The sequence below is a fragment of the Sylvia atricapilla genome, chromosome 6 (assembly GCF_009819655.1).
Source record: "Sylvia atricapilla isolate bSylAtr1 chromosome 6, bSylAtr1.pri, whole genome shotgun sequence".
NCBI classification, from domain to species: domain Eukaryota; kingdom Metazoa; phylum Chordata; class Aves; order Passeriformes; family Sylviidae; genus Sylvia; species Sylvia atricapilla.
This window is the reverse complement of record NC_089145.1, coordinates 49,520,723-49,534,389: the sequence shown is the minus strand read 5'-3', so window position 1 is coordinate 49,534,389 and position 13,667 is coordinate 49,520,723. Positions and strand designations below refer to the sequence as shown.

General features: G+C 43.6%; 1 protein-coding gene across 1 annotated transcript; it reads left to right on the top strand.

The window, feature by feature from the left end:
* The first annotated feature begins 4,068 nt into the window (after positions 1-4,068).
* SLC25A29 (solute carrier family 25 member 29) lies at positions 4,069-13,302 on the top strand. Its single transcript, XM_066321886.1, has 4 exons — positions 4,069-4,142; positions 5,682-5,725; positions 10,222-10,305; positions 10,953-13,302. Exons 1-4 carry the CDS (start codon positions 4,109-4,111, stop codon positions 11,694-11,696), a joined length of 906 nt encoding a protein of 301 aa, XP_066177983.1. The 5' UTR covers positions 4,069-4,108; the 3' UTR covers positions 11,697-13,302.
* The last annotated feature ends 365 nt before the right edge of the window (positions 13,303-13,667 follow it).

The window sequence follows — 13,667 nt, the reverse complement described above, 5'->3', positions numbered from 1 at the left end:
GGAACAGCCTCAGCAGAATGGGCCAGAAGGTGGCCACAGCTGAGCCGAACCCGTGGAGCCTGAAGGTCACAAGAGTCCCAACAGGCATCTGAGTCACACTGAGCCAGAGGCATCACACATCAACAATGTCGACACAAAATTAGCCACAGCTTCTGAAAAATCTAGAAGAACAGCCTGAGTGAACAGGAGAACCACTAAATCTGGGTTTCCTTCAGTGTCAGGTTAAGTGTCCTCTCCAAAATCATATCTATACTGCACACATAAGGCACTGAATGTATATTCAAAATACTTATCTAAGAAATACTACCCAACTGTAAGAGCTCTAATACTTCCTTCCATCACACAAATACGAGCATCTATATTGACTCACTTCCCCCCCCCCCCCCCAAGATTAATAAAATATCCACATTCTCACAGCATCGCCCCACAAGTGTAACTTGAACTGAACACAAAACAAAACCTCAAGCATGAAAAAATGAACAAAGGACAAACTCCCCAGTGGGACTAAAGCCATGATCATGCCTTAATGAACCAGCCCTGGACACCTCAGACTTTATACCAATGAGGCCTTGATGTTCTCTGCACTAATACATAAAGTGGCCCCCAACCCTCTGAAGTGCTCCAATGGGGTTCAGTAGCATTGAATAAAAGATTCTGTAATATTAAATAAAGCTTATTAGGAACAGCTCAAGTATACAGGAACAAGACAGGCCTTGGGAAATTGCAGCAACCTGGGAGAGGCTGCACAAACATCAACAGGAGGATTAGAATTCAAGTGATCTCGACTAACCGGAAATACAGTCTGGAAAATGCAATTTAGCACGAACAGGTAGGAATGATTATAGAAAAAACCTGCAAGGTCAAGGTAGGGAACATTGTGGCACACAGCTGATCTGCTGGAAGGGGCCTGGGACACATCATGTGTCACAGCTGCCCATAAGTGAACAATATCATATAGTCTTATGTTATGTTATGTTATACGTTGTATCTTGTGTGTTACGTGTTATGTCTTATATGTTTTATGTTATATGTCATATGTTATGTTATGGCTCTTGTGAATATCAGATCTCATATTCAGATACATGAACAAGAGTGTTGTCTGCAAATACCCATGGTAATCTCCCAGAACTCACCCAGCAAGGCCTTAGGGCTTGGCTTAAGGAACTCCACATCAGAGTAGATGAAAGAGGGGGTTCAGAAGAAAATTATTAATATATTCCAGAGAAGAAAAGACTAAGACTGAAACCATCATCATGGTTTCAGATAATTTTGAAATGCCTACAGAGAAAGAGGAAATGTTTTCCCAGAACATTGTGGGCAAACATAAGAATTACAAAACCATTTCTGGTAGAGAATTCCTCTGAGGCAGATTGCTTAGGAGATCAGAGGATTTGAATAACATTAAAAATGTTTTGGTCAGGAACCTTCTAGGTGTAGCTGATCCTTTCAAAGTTTGTGCTACAAGACAGAGGCATATAACATCCAGATTTTCACCTGCACAATTCTGCACATGATTGTAGTTTCTCGCATGGATCCAGAGTATACAAGAGTCACAGAAATTCACTTCCACTTATACCTGCATAAAATGCTTAAGGCAAAACAACTGATCAGGGATTCCTGTCTTATCTCAATTACTGCCTGTAGATGTGTGAGTTCAGTAAAACCTAAGGTTCCTGTTCGAAGTTGGGTGATAGAGCAGGAGTGGGCAGGTCCAAAAGCCACTGATGCTGTGTCAGAGGACAGGACCAGCCCATCTATCTGCTCTCTTGAACCAGCTGGTCATCCCCTGCTAGGACAGGTATGTGAATGAGGGAACTCAAAGCATCCTAGAGACACCTTGGTGCTTGATTCGATTTGCTAGTTTTTAGAGATGAGAAGGAACTCAAATGAGCATTGGATTGGAAGATATTGGTATTGTCAGGGATTCATTGAATGTTTTGCATTTACATCTTGTCTACTTATTAATTGTAATGAGGCTCCAAAAGCTGCTAAATCTGGGACAGGTTCTCTGTCCTCTAGTAATAGTTTCAGACCTTTTTGAAAGTACCCTTGTCTTTGTTCATTTGTCTGTGTGCTTTCTTTGCACATAAGGTGAAAGCTGGATTGATTTTTAATGTGCTTCCACTGCAAGATTGTATTGACCTTTTATGGAGCTGCTACACCTAAAAAACAGCTGCCATACTGTGGAAAGCAATTATTAAAAAAAAAAAAAAAAAAAGAGATAAAAATCCACCCATCTGCTTTTCCATTCTACTTCTGGAATTTACCCTCTAAAAGCAATTTAGACTGTGTAGGATCTGAAGAAGATCATGTTACTCTAAGCAAAGCTGGAATAGGCTACTTATTGTTCTAGGGCACTGGTGTTCCCCTTTCTCAGACATTGCCTGCAGAAATAACGAGCAGCTTAAACAGGGCTCCCTTTTGCAACTGTCAACAGCTTGAGTTCCCCATTTAAAGGCTCTGGCATCAGGGCACCCTGAAGCCAGGCAATGTTAGCAGGAAAGCAGAATTAATGCAGAACAAGAAAAGCCTGCAGGGAGGGAGAGGCCCCTTGTGCAGGGTGAAGTGCAGCAGTGCTGTGTAAGACTGAGAGCCAGGGCTCTGCAAAGCCCCATGGACAGCAGGCTACTCATTTATGGCTCTGACCACCAAAGATTTGGTGTGGGTTACATTCCCACACTTCCCATTGTGCCCCAGGGTCAGCATTTAGCACAAAGCCCATATCTGCTGGCGCAACCTTTCCTCCCCTCTCTGGGACAATATTTTGGGGCAGTCTAGTTACAGAATCACAGAATGGTTTGGGCCAGAAGGGACCTCAAAAAACATCCAGTTCCAACCCCTCTGCCGTGGGCAGGGACACCTCTCACTAGAACTGCTAGCTTGAAGTGCCATTCAGTTTGGCCTTAAACATTTCCAGGGATGGGGCATTCACAGTTTCTCTGGCAACATGTCCCTGAGCATTGCCAGCAGGGTGAGGGGGGTCACCCTGCTCCTCTACTCAGCCCTGGTGAGGCACATCTGGAGTGCTGTGTCCTCTTCTGGGCTCCTCAGTACAAGAGGGACATGGAGCTCCTGGAGTGAATCCAGCAGAGGGCTACAAAGTTGATCAAGGAACTGGAGCATGTCTCTTATGAGAAAAGGCTGAGGGAGCTTAGCCTCTTCAGCCTTGAGAAGAAACCCTTGAGAAGGGACCCAGACAATGTCTATGAGTATCTGAAGGGAGGGTGTCAAGAGGATGAACCCAGGCTTTTATTGGTGGTGCTGAGCAAGAGGCAATGGGCAGAAATCAATGCACGGGAAGTTCTACCTGAACACGAAGAACTCCTTTACTGTGCAGTAATTGCAGACTGGAACAGATTTCCCAGAAATCATCTGGAGTTTTGTTTTGTGATGGTATTCAACATCCATCTGGATGCAATCCTGTGCCATGTGCTCTGGGAGAACCCTGCTTAAGCAGGAAGGTTGGACAAGATGACCCATTGTGGTCCCTTCCAACCCGAGATGTTCTGTGAAGCTCTCCCTGGAGCTTTCTCTTCTCCAGGCTGAACAGCCCTGACTCCCTCAGCTTTTCCTCCTAACAGATCTGACAGGCATTTTCACCCCTGTTAAAAGGAGGCATCCTCTCCTAAGTCCTCATGGTATCAGCTCCTCAGCCTTTCCAACCACCAGCGCTCAGAGATGCCTCTCCCAGGAAGCAAGACTCCCCTCAAAGGACACCCTCCCCACTACCATCCAAAACAACTGAGGTGCTACTGATGCTCCACAAGAGGGATATTCTGCCCCTCCAACCACCACCTCCCCAGCCTCCCATTTTTTTTTTTTTTTTTTTTCAGCCTTTACTTCTGGCTCATTAAGCCGCTGTTGCAGAGGAAGAAGCGACAGGCCGAAGCCGGGGGTGTGTCGGAGCCGCCGATGGGGCACGCCCCGAGCCCGGCAGCCGCAGGCCGCGCCGTTCCCGGCCGGGAGCCGCCCCGGGGCCGCGGGCGGCGGGGGGCGGCCCGGGGGGAGTTGTCCCTCGGCCCCCGCCCCCGGAGGCGCGGCCCCGTGCCGATAGAAAGCGCCGGGCGCCGGGCGCGCAGCGGCACAGCGCAGGGCCCACGCTGCCGGCATGGCTCTGGATTTCCTGGCGGGATGCGTTGGCGGTGAGTGCCGCGCTCTGCAGGGGGAAAAATTATTAAAACCTGGTGGGGAAGGGGGAGAGCAAAGGGTGAAGGAAAGAGAGGGAGAAGGGGGTGAGAGGAAAATAATAATAATAAAAAGGCAGCAGAGAAAAGAAAGGAAAAAAAGGAAAAGAGGAGCAAGGAGGGTAGATCTAAAAAGGTATGAAATAGAGAAGCGGCGTAGAAGGGAATGCCTTCAAGACGCGGAAGAAAGGCAGGCAGGTCGGCGGCGAGGGCCGGGCGCGGCGCTGTTATTTTGGGAGCGGAGGATGGTGCCGGGGGCGATGGGAGCGGCCCCCGCTGCGGCAGGGCCCGAGCCCGGCCGGGGGCAGCTCTCGGGGCTTCCCGGGGCCGGGGCCTGCCCCAGGGGGCTGGAGGGAGCCGGGCATGGGGGCCTGGGGGCAGCGGCGAGGTCGGGAACCCGACCTGAGCGCGGCGACCCCGGGCAGCTTTAAGATGGAGAGGGGAGAACGCGCGTCCTGCGCGTCCCCGCGCATCTGCGGCCGGCCGGCCTGCCGCCTGCTGTATTTAGCCGCTATTAATTTGTGTTCAGGAGACTTATTCTCGCGTCTTTTCGGGTATTTGCCCTTGCCGTTTTTCTTGCCCACCTGGCAGACGTGTTTTAAATTCCGCTTTTCAGCGTCTCTCTGATTTCATCCCGGTGCTCCTTGCCCTGCCAGGGTTCCCTCGGGGTCAGCTGTGGCGCTGGCCTTTCCGTGCCGAGCACGGTGCACGCTGTTTTTCTATCTTGGGCTGTGTTGCTGCCGTGCTGGCCTTGAACAACCTGGGCTGCACCATCCTGCAGCAGGCACTGTGCTTTCCCGGGAGAGGGAAGGCGGCGATCCTTCCATAAATGCGGGAAGGGGCGCTTGGAGTTGTCGCTGTTGTCAGCGGTCATGAAGGATCGCCGGGTCACACGAGTGCAGAGCCACAGGGGTCATTATGTCCGCCTGTGTGTGCAAAATGCCTGTGTTCAGATTGATAGGCCTGCATGTGACTTCTAAAAAGTCCTTTGATGCTAGAATAAAGCAAAGGGGTTTAGTAATGCCTGGTCCCTCTGCAGGTGCTGCTGTCAAGTCTGGAAAGGCTGTAGGCAGAGAGCAGCAATGTTCTGCTGTATTTCGAGATGTTTACATGTTTTCTGTGCCTGCACAGAGCGATATGCACATGAAATATTGTGCTTTAGAGGAAACCTGCGTTTTCTGCCCACTGGACTCGCCTTGAGCTGAGGCCAGGGGTCACGGCTGCACATTCCATATGGTGTGACACAGTCTGTAGTCACACAGCTCAACCCCTGCCTGGGGCTCACAGGCTTCCTGAGAATCGTAAAGGCACCTGGTACTGGCCTGAAGGAATGAACTGTAGATCTCCTATCTCCTGACGTGGTAGGATGCTCTTTAACTGGTTTGCCAACTGTGTTGTGCACTCACACCTCAGGCTGGTGGTCCTGCGTGGGCTCCTGCAGCCCCAGACCCAGGAAGAAACTTCAGAGCAATAACCATAGCATTTGTTTTATTTCAGGTGCTGCTGGTGTGCTGGTGGGACACCCCTTTGACACTGTTAAGGTGGGTTGATGATGAAATGTATTTGCCTCTAAGTAGAAAACTTAGTTTCTCCAAGGAGTGGGGGAGGAAAAAAACATCCCCAGATACTGTAGGAGTGTAAATCTGTGTGGGAAAGCTTGGAGCCAGCCTCCGCAATTACTGTTTTAGATTCTTCAATCTCCAGCTCTCCAGAAGTGAAAGCTTAGTAACATAAACCTTGGCCTTAAACTGCAAGTTCAGTGCAGTAACAATGTGGTATTTGGAAATACAACTCTGCATTGAACTAAATTTTGTTCTAAACTTGCTTCTCTGCAGCTGTTCAACACTAACTGCTAAAACTGCCTCTTCCCTGCATTTGTAACTCAAACCCTACTTTGTTAGTAGGCTGAAAGATTGGTGTTTTGTTTTCCCCTCAAGCTCTGCTATACGCTTTAATTTGTAGCACTAGGTGGAAGTCAATAAGAATCCACAGTATGGAGCTTGTCTGGGGGCTGTTTCCTTCAAGTATTATGTATTTTTATAACTTTCAAAGTTAAAATTGGTTTTCTGATGGTTAGTTGAGTGTGTTCCACATACTTCAGCTACTATAAATACAAGATTTGGGATCTCCTGGAGGGGTCCCTCAGCCAGGGCTCTCAGGAGTCCAAGCCCATCTTTCAGAACAGAATGACAATTTGAGTCACCTTTTGGCAGCCTCATCCAAAGTCTTGCACTGAAGAATAGAAGGCATGTCAGTGTATTCCCTGCAAAAGTAATATGTCAGGTCACTTGACTGCAGCAGACAGCATGCCACGTAGTAGAGCTATATTTGGAATACCTTTACCTTGCTGAATTTAGATATGCAAAGGCTGTGGGCTGATAGTGTTACCGAGGACCCCACCATATTCTGTATTCCAGCACATGGTTAATTCAGTACAGAATTCCCAAGTGAGTGGGTATTGATCCTCCCTGCAAGCTGCTCAAACAGTAAAATCTGTCTTCGTGTTGCTCAGAATGTGGCAAATTTGACAGTTAAATAATTCAGCTGAATTCTAGAATATATTTTCAGGAATGGCATCAGCCAGACTTGCACAATTTTTATTATGGTGGTTCAGGGCCAGCTGTCTTTTTCTCTCCCATCCTGCCAAGTTTTACATGCTTAACTGAAGGTGATCAGTCATTTCATTGAATCCAGTAAAAGTGCTAAAATTCTATGCTCAGACTAAAGGTGTGAGTTTTTTGGTTGATTTTTTCTTTTTTAAGTGGCACAGCTTCTGTTGCATGGCACTAAACATTTAACTGTAAAAACTGGGGCTCCCATGCTGGTTTCAGCAGATATATCATTGCAAAATAGATGTATCAGCTTTGGAAAAAAAGCATTTTGGTTTACAATAGAGCAAATAATTTGTTTCTAATTTTTTTATGAAATCCAGCGTAACACATGATATTTTCATCTCCTTTAGAAGGTATTGTAGGTATTTATCTTTATTTAGTGAGAGCAAATACTAATGTTTGTATTATTAGCGGGCATAGTCACCACTGTATGTGGAAAAACTAACCACCCTTTAAGAAAAAAAAATATTGCATAACTTGTGTGTGTATATGTGTTAAGAATTAACTTTTTTTTGTTCTGCAATGTTTAAAGGGCTAGCTGGTGGTCGCCTTAGACTGTGCATTTTTAATATAACTGAACAATGGGAAAGCTGCTTAGATAAGCCAAAGTTTTGCTTCTGTCTTAGCATTTAAGCTCTTCTTTTTTTTTGGCTGGTGCTCATGTTTCACAGAGCGGGGAGGGGGATGGTGGGCCACACAGGGAGGCTTTGAGCCCCTGAAGTCACCCTGCAAAACCTGCAACTGAGCTGATCTCAGAACTGGCAAACTCTTTATCCCTGGTTTGTTGATGTAATGTATAAAATTGCTTTTTTGCTTTTAACTGCCTTTACTTTCTGAGCTAGGGGCTGTCTTCATTAACAGCAAAAGTGTTACTTTGTTGTAGATGACAGATAAGCCTCATCACGGGAGAGTTACCTAGTAAGTATAGCCCAGGTGAACACTTCTGTTTCTCTCAGTCTTAATTTATTCCCAAATGTATTAGTTCAAATAAAGAACGGAAAGACTTATGAAGCTTTTTCCCTTTTTAATTTTAAACTGATGTGTCCCTCTTCTACAGCTATGGCATGGAGGGAGCGGGGTTTAAATATCCCTTTTTTAAAATGTAGTTTTATTCTGAACCTTCTTTCTGCTATGCATTTCTGGCTGTATACACTCCCACACACAGTGCCTCTAAAAATGAATCTTAGGCACACTGCTCTTGAGGTCTTATCCACTACATATTCTTGGATGATGTTTTCATTGCTCAAATACTTCTGAAGTCACTGATTTCCCACATTATTGAATGCTTGGACTGTTTTGAGGATGTAGTGGTTTGGGGTTTTTTATTTAGTCTTGAGTGCCTTTATGCAAGTGTTTAGTGATGTGAAGTTACTAGGTGCTATTATTGGACCTAAAACCTTAGTAATAACAGTGTTTTTCAATAGGAAGGACGCTAGAATATTGGGCAATGAACAGGTGGATAAACTTTGCACAAGGTTCATCTTTCCTATAGTTGTACACACTAAGGAGCTTGTTGAATGTGGCATTAACATGCATGAAAATCCAAGTTCAATGTGCACTCATTGCCATACGTGGCAGTTTGCTGATGTGGGTACCCTTATGTGACCAGCACTGTGCTCAAGAGACAGAGGTTTTTCATTTTTAGACCTGAGGAGTCAGTACTCTAAACACTTTACCCTACAGCAAGGCTTAATTGGTTAATATTTCACAAATTATTTAGACAAAAATAGAAGGAGCTGTATGCCACTAGGAAATTCAGCCCATAGATATGACTAATTCTAAACTATTAAACACAAGCAGAAGAGAGACACCTGCTTTATAAGCTGCAAATCCCCCAAAGCCCATATACGTGGAAGTCACAGACAAGGTTTGAAAGAGTGACAGTAAATTCTAAATGGAGTAAAACATTTGTTTGTGCAATTGTTAAGATTTGCCTTTGCTCGTGGACCTGTTTCTTTAACAGTTTTGACAGTCTGTCTACCCTCCAATAGTCACTTGAAGTGACAAAGGATTTGTTTTCTTTGAATCCTACTGTAAGTCTGCTTTTAGTGCTGAGATGTTGCAAGGCCCAAGGTGATCTCAGCCTCCCGCTATGGCTAGCATACACTAATGTATATGCTAAAATGACACTGAAAACTAAAGTTCTGATTTACAAAGCATAAAATAACATGTAGGAAAAATACTAAAACTGTGAATTTCTTTTTGCTTTGAAGAAAGCTGACCTGAATATAGGATTCTGACAAACCACCTCCATAAATTGTTTTCTAGACACACCTATTACAGGTCTTTCATTGCTCTGGTGGTGTGTTTTATTACTTTAGGCAACCATGAAAAATATGAAGTTCAGGAATCTTTCATACAGATGTAAAAATTTTTTCTTTTGCTCAGAATAAGAGACCAAAGTTTTTTGCCCTGGAGTTGCAGAGCAGCATTACATGGTTGATAAGCATCTTTTCTGAAGAACATTGCAGCCCTCCATGTGGGAGATCAAACACAGATTTATAACTTTATCAATCCAGTGAAATCAACTTACTGAGTTCATTGCTGAGTATAGAGCTTTGCCTGAGCTGGGTAGAACTGAGACTATTTTAAAGTGTGCTAAGGGCAAATAAGCATGAAAAAAACAGAATTGGAATTTTCCATTATAGGTTAAAAAGCATCCAGAACAGAGATGTCCTAAGATCACCAGTTTCAGTAGCATTTATTTCTCCAGCAGAACATAATGTTTCAGTTTTGGAAAAATTAATCGATTGCTAACATTTAAAGATTTGAAGCAGCTACACCCTCACTAATTGCTTGCATTCAGCAGGCTAAAAAGCTAAAACAGACTAAAATTTTAAAGGACAAATGCCTTTTTTTAAAAGATTGTTGCCTTATGCAAAGACAAACATCATACTGCCCTGCTACCCTCTGAGAAAAAAAAAAATCAGATCTCAATGAATGGGCCCAAATGTGGCATTTAGAAACACTGTGGGTATTATTGAAAGTTTCTATCCCTTTAAAATTATCCTAATCTCATGCTTGACTTGCGAGTAATTTTTTATTAAATTGTCTCAGGTTTGCACAGGTATTCCTTAGCGTGAACAGAAGTATTCTTGGCAGCTAAAGAAAATCCTTATTGTAGTCAGTACTGGAAAGCATCTGTTTGAAATTCTAGATGTCAGTGTACCCTTCCACTTACTGGTTTGTTAATAGTCACAAGAAGTAAATGATCTTCTTCCCCTCATGTTTCCATCCACAAACTGAATTCAAAACACTTACACAAGATTTTTAAAATTGTTGTGCCACATATGGCATTCCAGTGTCCAGCCCATGCTCTTGCAAAATGCATTGCTGTAGCAAATCTCCACATAGGTACAAGACAGTAGCTTACCCTTTAGGCTCTTCCTGATGTACAAATTGGTATCTCACACAACTTTTTATAGGTTCGTCTGCAAGTTCAAAATGTAGAGAAACCTCTCTACCGTGGGACTTTCCATTGCTTTCAGTCCATCATAAAGCAAGAATCTGTAAGTACAAAAATATTGCTTTGTTTTTTGGGTTTTTTTTTAAATCTTTGTATATTTTGGCTCAGGAGGGTGGGAAAGCTGTTTAAAAGCTGACAAATGTTGAAGATCAAGAGATAACACATGCTCTGAACCTTACCTGAGTGTAGGACAAATACTGCAGTCAGTGATTTTCACAAAGTGTCTGGCAAATTTCTAAGTCAGAAGATGGTATTTTGAGGTTAACTTTTAAAATAAAATAGATTGTTTAGATTCTCAGAAAACAAGTTATTTAAACAATGCGTGAAGAAATTGGTGAGGTGTTTATGCTGCTGAAACTTTAATGGCTAGATACTGCCATTGTTAAAAAGTTGGCTTCAGGCTTTAAGTAAGCTATTTAAATAGAAAAACTATAAAATCTGCCAGAAAACTTTTCCCTGGGTGGAGTAAGATTATTTTCTGGATGTGTTCAACTATATTTTTGTACTGCCAAATTGCTTAGATGTTTGTGTCCTAGGCAGAGAGGAAATTCTCATCACAGAACAAGGTGGTCCAGATGTGGCCACTGTTAAAAAGCTGGGATACAAGGGAGAGCCAGAAAGGCTGTGTTCTGCAGTTTGAGGTTATCCACACTGCTGTTAAAAAGGGTTTTTCCTCCATCCTTCCATTAGGCTTTTGGACTCTATAAAGGTATCGGGTCACCAATGATGGGACTTACGTTCATTAACGCGCTGGTGTTCGGTGTGCAAGGAAACACCCTCCGTGCTCTGGGCAAAGACACTCCTCTGAACCAGTTCCTTGCAGGGTCAGCAGCAGGGGCCATCCAGTGTGTCATCTGCTGTCCCATGGAGCTGGCAAAAACAAGGATGCAGCTTCAAGGAACAGGAGAATATAAACTGAAAACGAAGAACTACAAAAATTCTCTGGACTGTTTGATCAAAATCTACCAAAAGGAAGGGCTCAGGGGTATCAACAGGGGCATGGTCTCTACCTTCATAAGAGAAACTCCAAGCTTTGGCTTTTACTTCCTGACCTATGACTGCATGACTCGGTACCTAGGCTGTGAAGCTGAAGACAGTTACGTTATTCCCAAGCTGCTGTTTTCTGGAGGGATGTCGGGGATCGTGTCGTGGCTCTCCACCTATCCCATGGACGTGATCAAGTCCCGGCTCCAGGCCGATGGGGTCGGGGGTGTCACACAGTACAACGGCATCCTGGACTGCGTCCGCAAGAGTTACCACGAGGAGGGCTGGAGGGTGTTCACCAGAGGTCTCACTTCCACCCTTCTGCGAGCTTTCCCCGTCAATGCAGCTACCTTTGCTACTGTCACTGTGTTCCTAATGTACATGAAGTCGGAAGACAACCTTCCTGAATGTGAACCAGGTCCGGTAATCCATCAGCCTTCCAGTTTGTGAACCTTCTCTCTTTGTTCTTCTCATCCAAAGCCCAGCTCGTTGGGGTTTGTGAAAGATGAACACTTGACCCACACAAGTAGTGTAGATTTATGCTATCAGGATAAAGAATTCCTAAATGTATCAAATTAGGATTTCATCTCACTACTTGTATGAACAGCATCTTGCCTTATTCAGGACTCCATATGTAGTAGTATTCAAGTAAGAGGGGGACCTGCCTTTAGAAAGTTGCTGTTGTGGCTCCAGAAGAAACTCTGGAGGGTGTTCTAGCAGCAGAAATTGGGTTTTCTTTCACTCAGGTTCTGAACGACTGAGTTGAGTTGAATGCAGAAATGTTTCCCTGAAAGAAATGCTCATTTTGCATGTGACAGGAGTAAGTGTACTTACTCCTCTAAGGTGAAGAAGGAAGTTTTATGGTGGAGGCATTCTGCAGGTAAGCCCTGAACTATAAAAACCTGAACTAGCATTCAGCTAGTCCTGTGTTTTACTTTTCCTTTGCTTTTATATGTCAATGGTTTTAGTAGCAACTTTGTTCATACTGATTTGTAAAAAAAAAGAAAAAAGAAAAGTTTCTACCTAAGTTACTCCCTGACCTTTCAGCTTTGAATAAATATCTTAAGCACAGAGTTAGCATCTGCACTCAAATGCATTTGTTCCTTTAGATCTCAAGGCTTGTAAGGATTTAGGGAAACTCAAATCTAGTAGAACTGATGTTGTTTGCCCTCACCTGTTCCTCTTTTGGTGGGTGCACAGACTGCATTGAGTAGTTGAACCCAGTGGACTTTGTTCTCTGAAGTTAATACAACTTTGCACCACTTCCCCCAACATGCCCCATAGCAGCCAGTAATGTACAGAAGTCAAAGTCCTGCCTGTGGTATTGCACAAAATGTTTGTGGGTGCAATGTTAGCTTAGCAGCTTGAAGTATCTTAGAAATACGTATTTAGGATTGGAGGTTTCATACCTTTCCAGAAAATAGGGGTGTAAGTGTCTGAAATGGTTGCTGTTCAATACACTTGCATTATGAATTTAAACAATACTGATTTTTATGTATTTAGTTACAGTGCTACTGGAAAGAAGACTGAAAAGGATTTTAGAGAATTTTCTTGTTACATTAATCTGCTGTAATTTTTTTTTTTTACCAGTCTGTTCAGGAAGAATTGAACTAGCCAAAGAGCTATAAAAAGTTATTTAAGATTTGAGCTAAAAGCTACACATATTTGGCACAAATAGCCACTGTATGTGTGTGAGCAATGTTTTAAAACATGTCAAACTAGTTCAATAAGTACAACTTGTTACACTTTTGGTTGGGACAAGTGCAATATGTGTTTAATTTATATGAATTTTCTAAAGAAGCGTTACTTCATAGCATTTTGCACTGTAACAAAATATGCTGGAGAAACCTGTAAAATTGTTATGTCTTTTTATACCTTGAAGGTATGGTGGATGTTTTAGTGCCTACTTGCACTGAGATTCAAATTGAATATTGAATCTGTCTATTTAGCTGCATATGCACAACAAATCACAGCAAAGACCATTTACACCTTTGTACAGGAGTATGTTAAATCTTGTATATATATATATTGAGGGAATAAATTTTTAAAAAATTTTTGCCTTTGGTTCTTTGAAGTTTTTTTTTTATGTTTTACTCGGATGCATCTTTGTGTTAAATTGAGCTTGCATGATGATGGGGTTTCTGGTTTTTGCCAGGGGAAACTTGCTCCGTGTCTGCCCTCTGCACCAGTGAGAAGGGCAGGGTCTTCCTCTGGCTTAGGTCCCATCACTGAAGCAAAGAAAGGAAGTTGCCTGACCTCACTTCTTCAAACTGACCTTTCCTCCACTGAAAGAAAAATCCTGCTTCTAAAGCCAAAGAGCTGCCCTTGTGCTTAGATGCTTCCTATTCTGCATTTATTTGGTTTATACTGTGCTATCAGCACCAAGGCTGCACGACTGTGCAAAACAACTCCTGGGTCCCT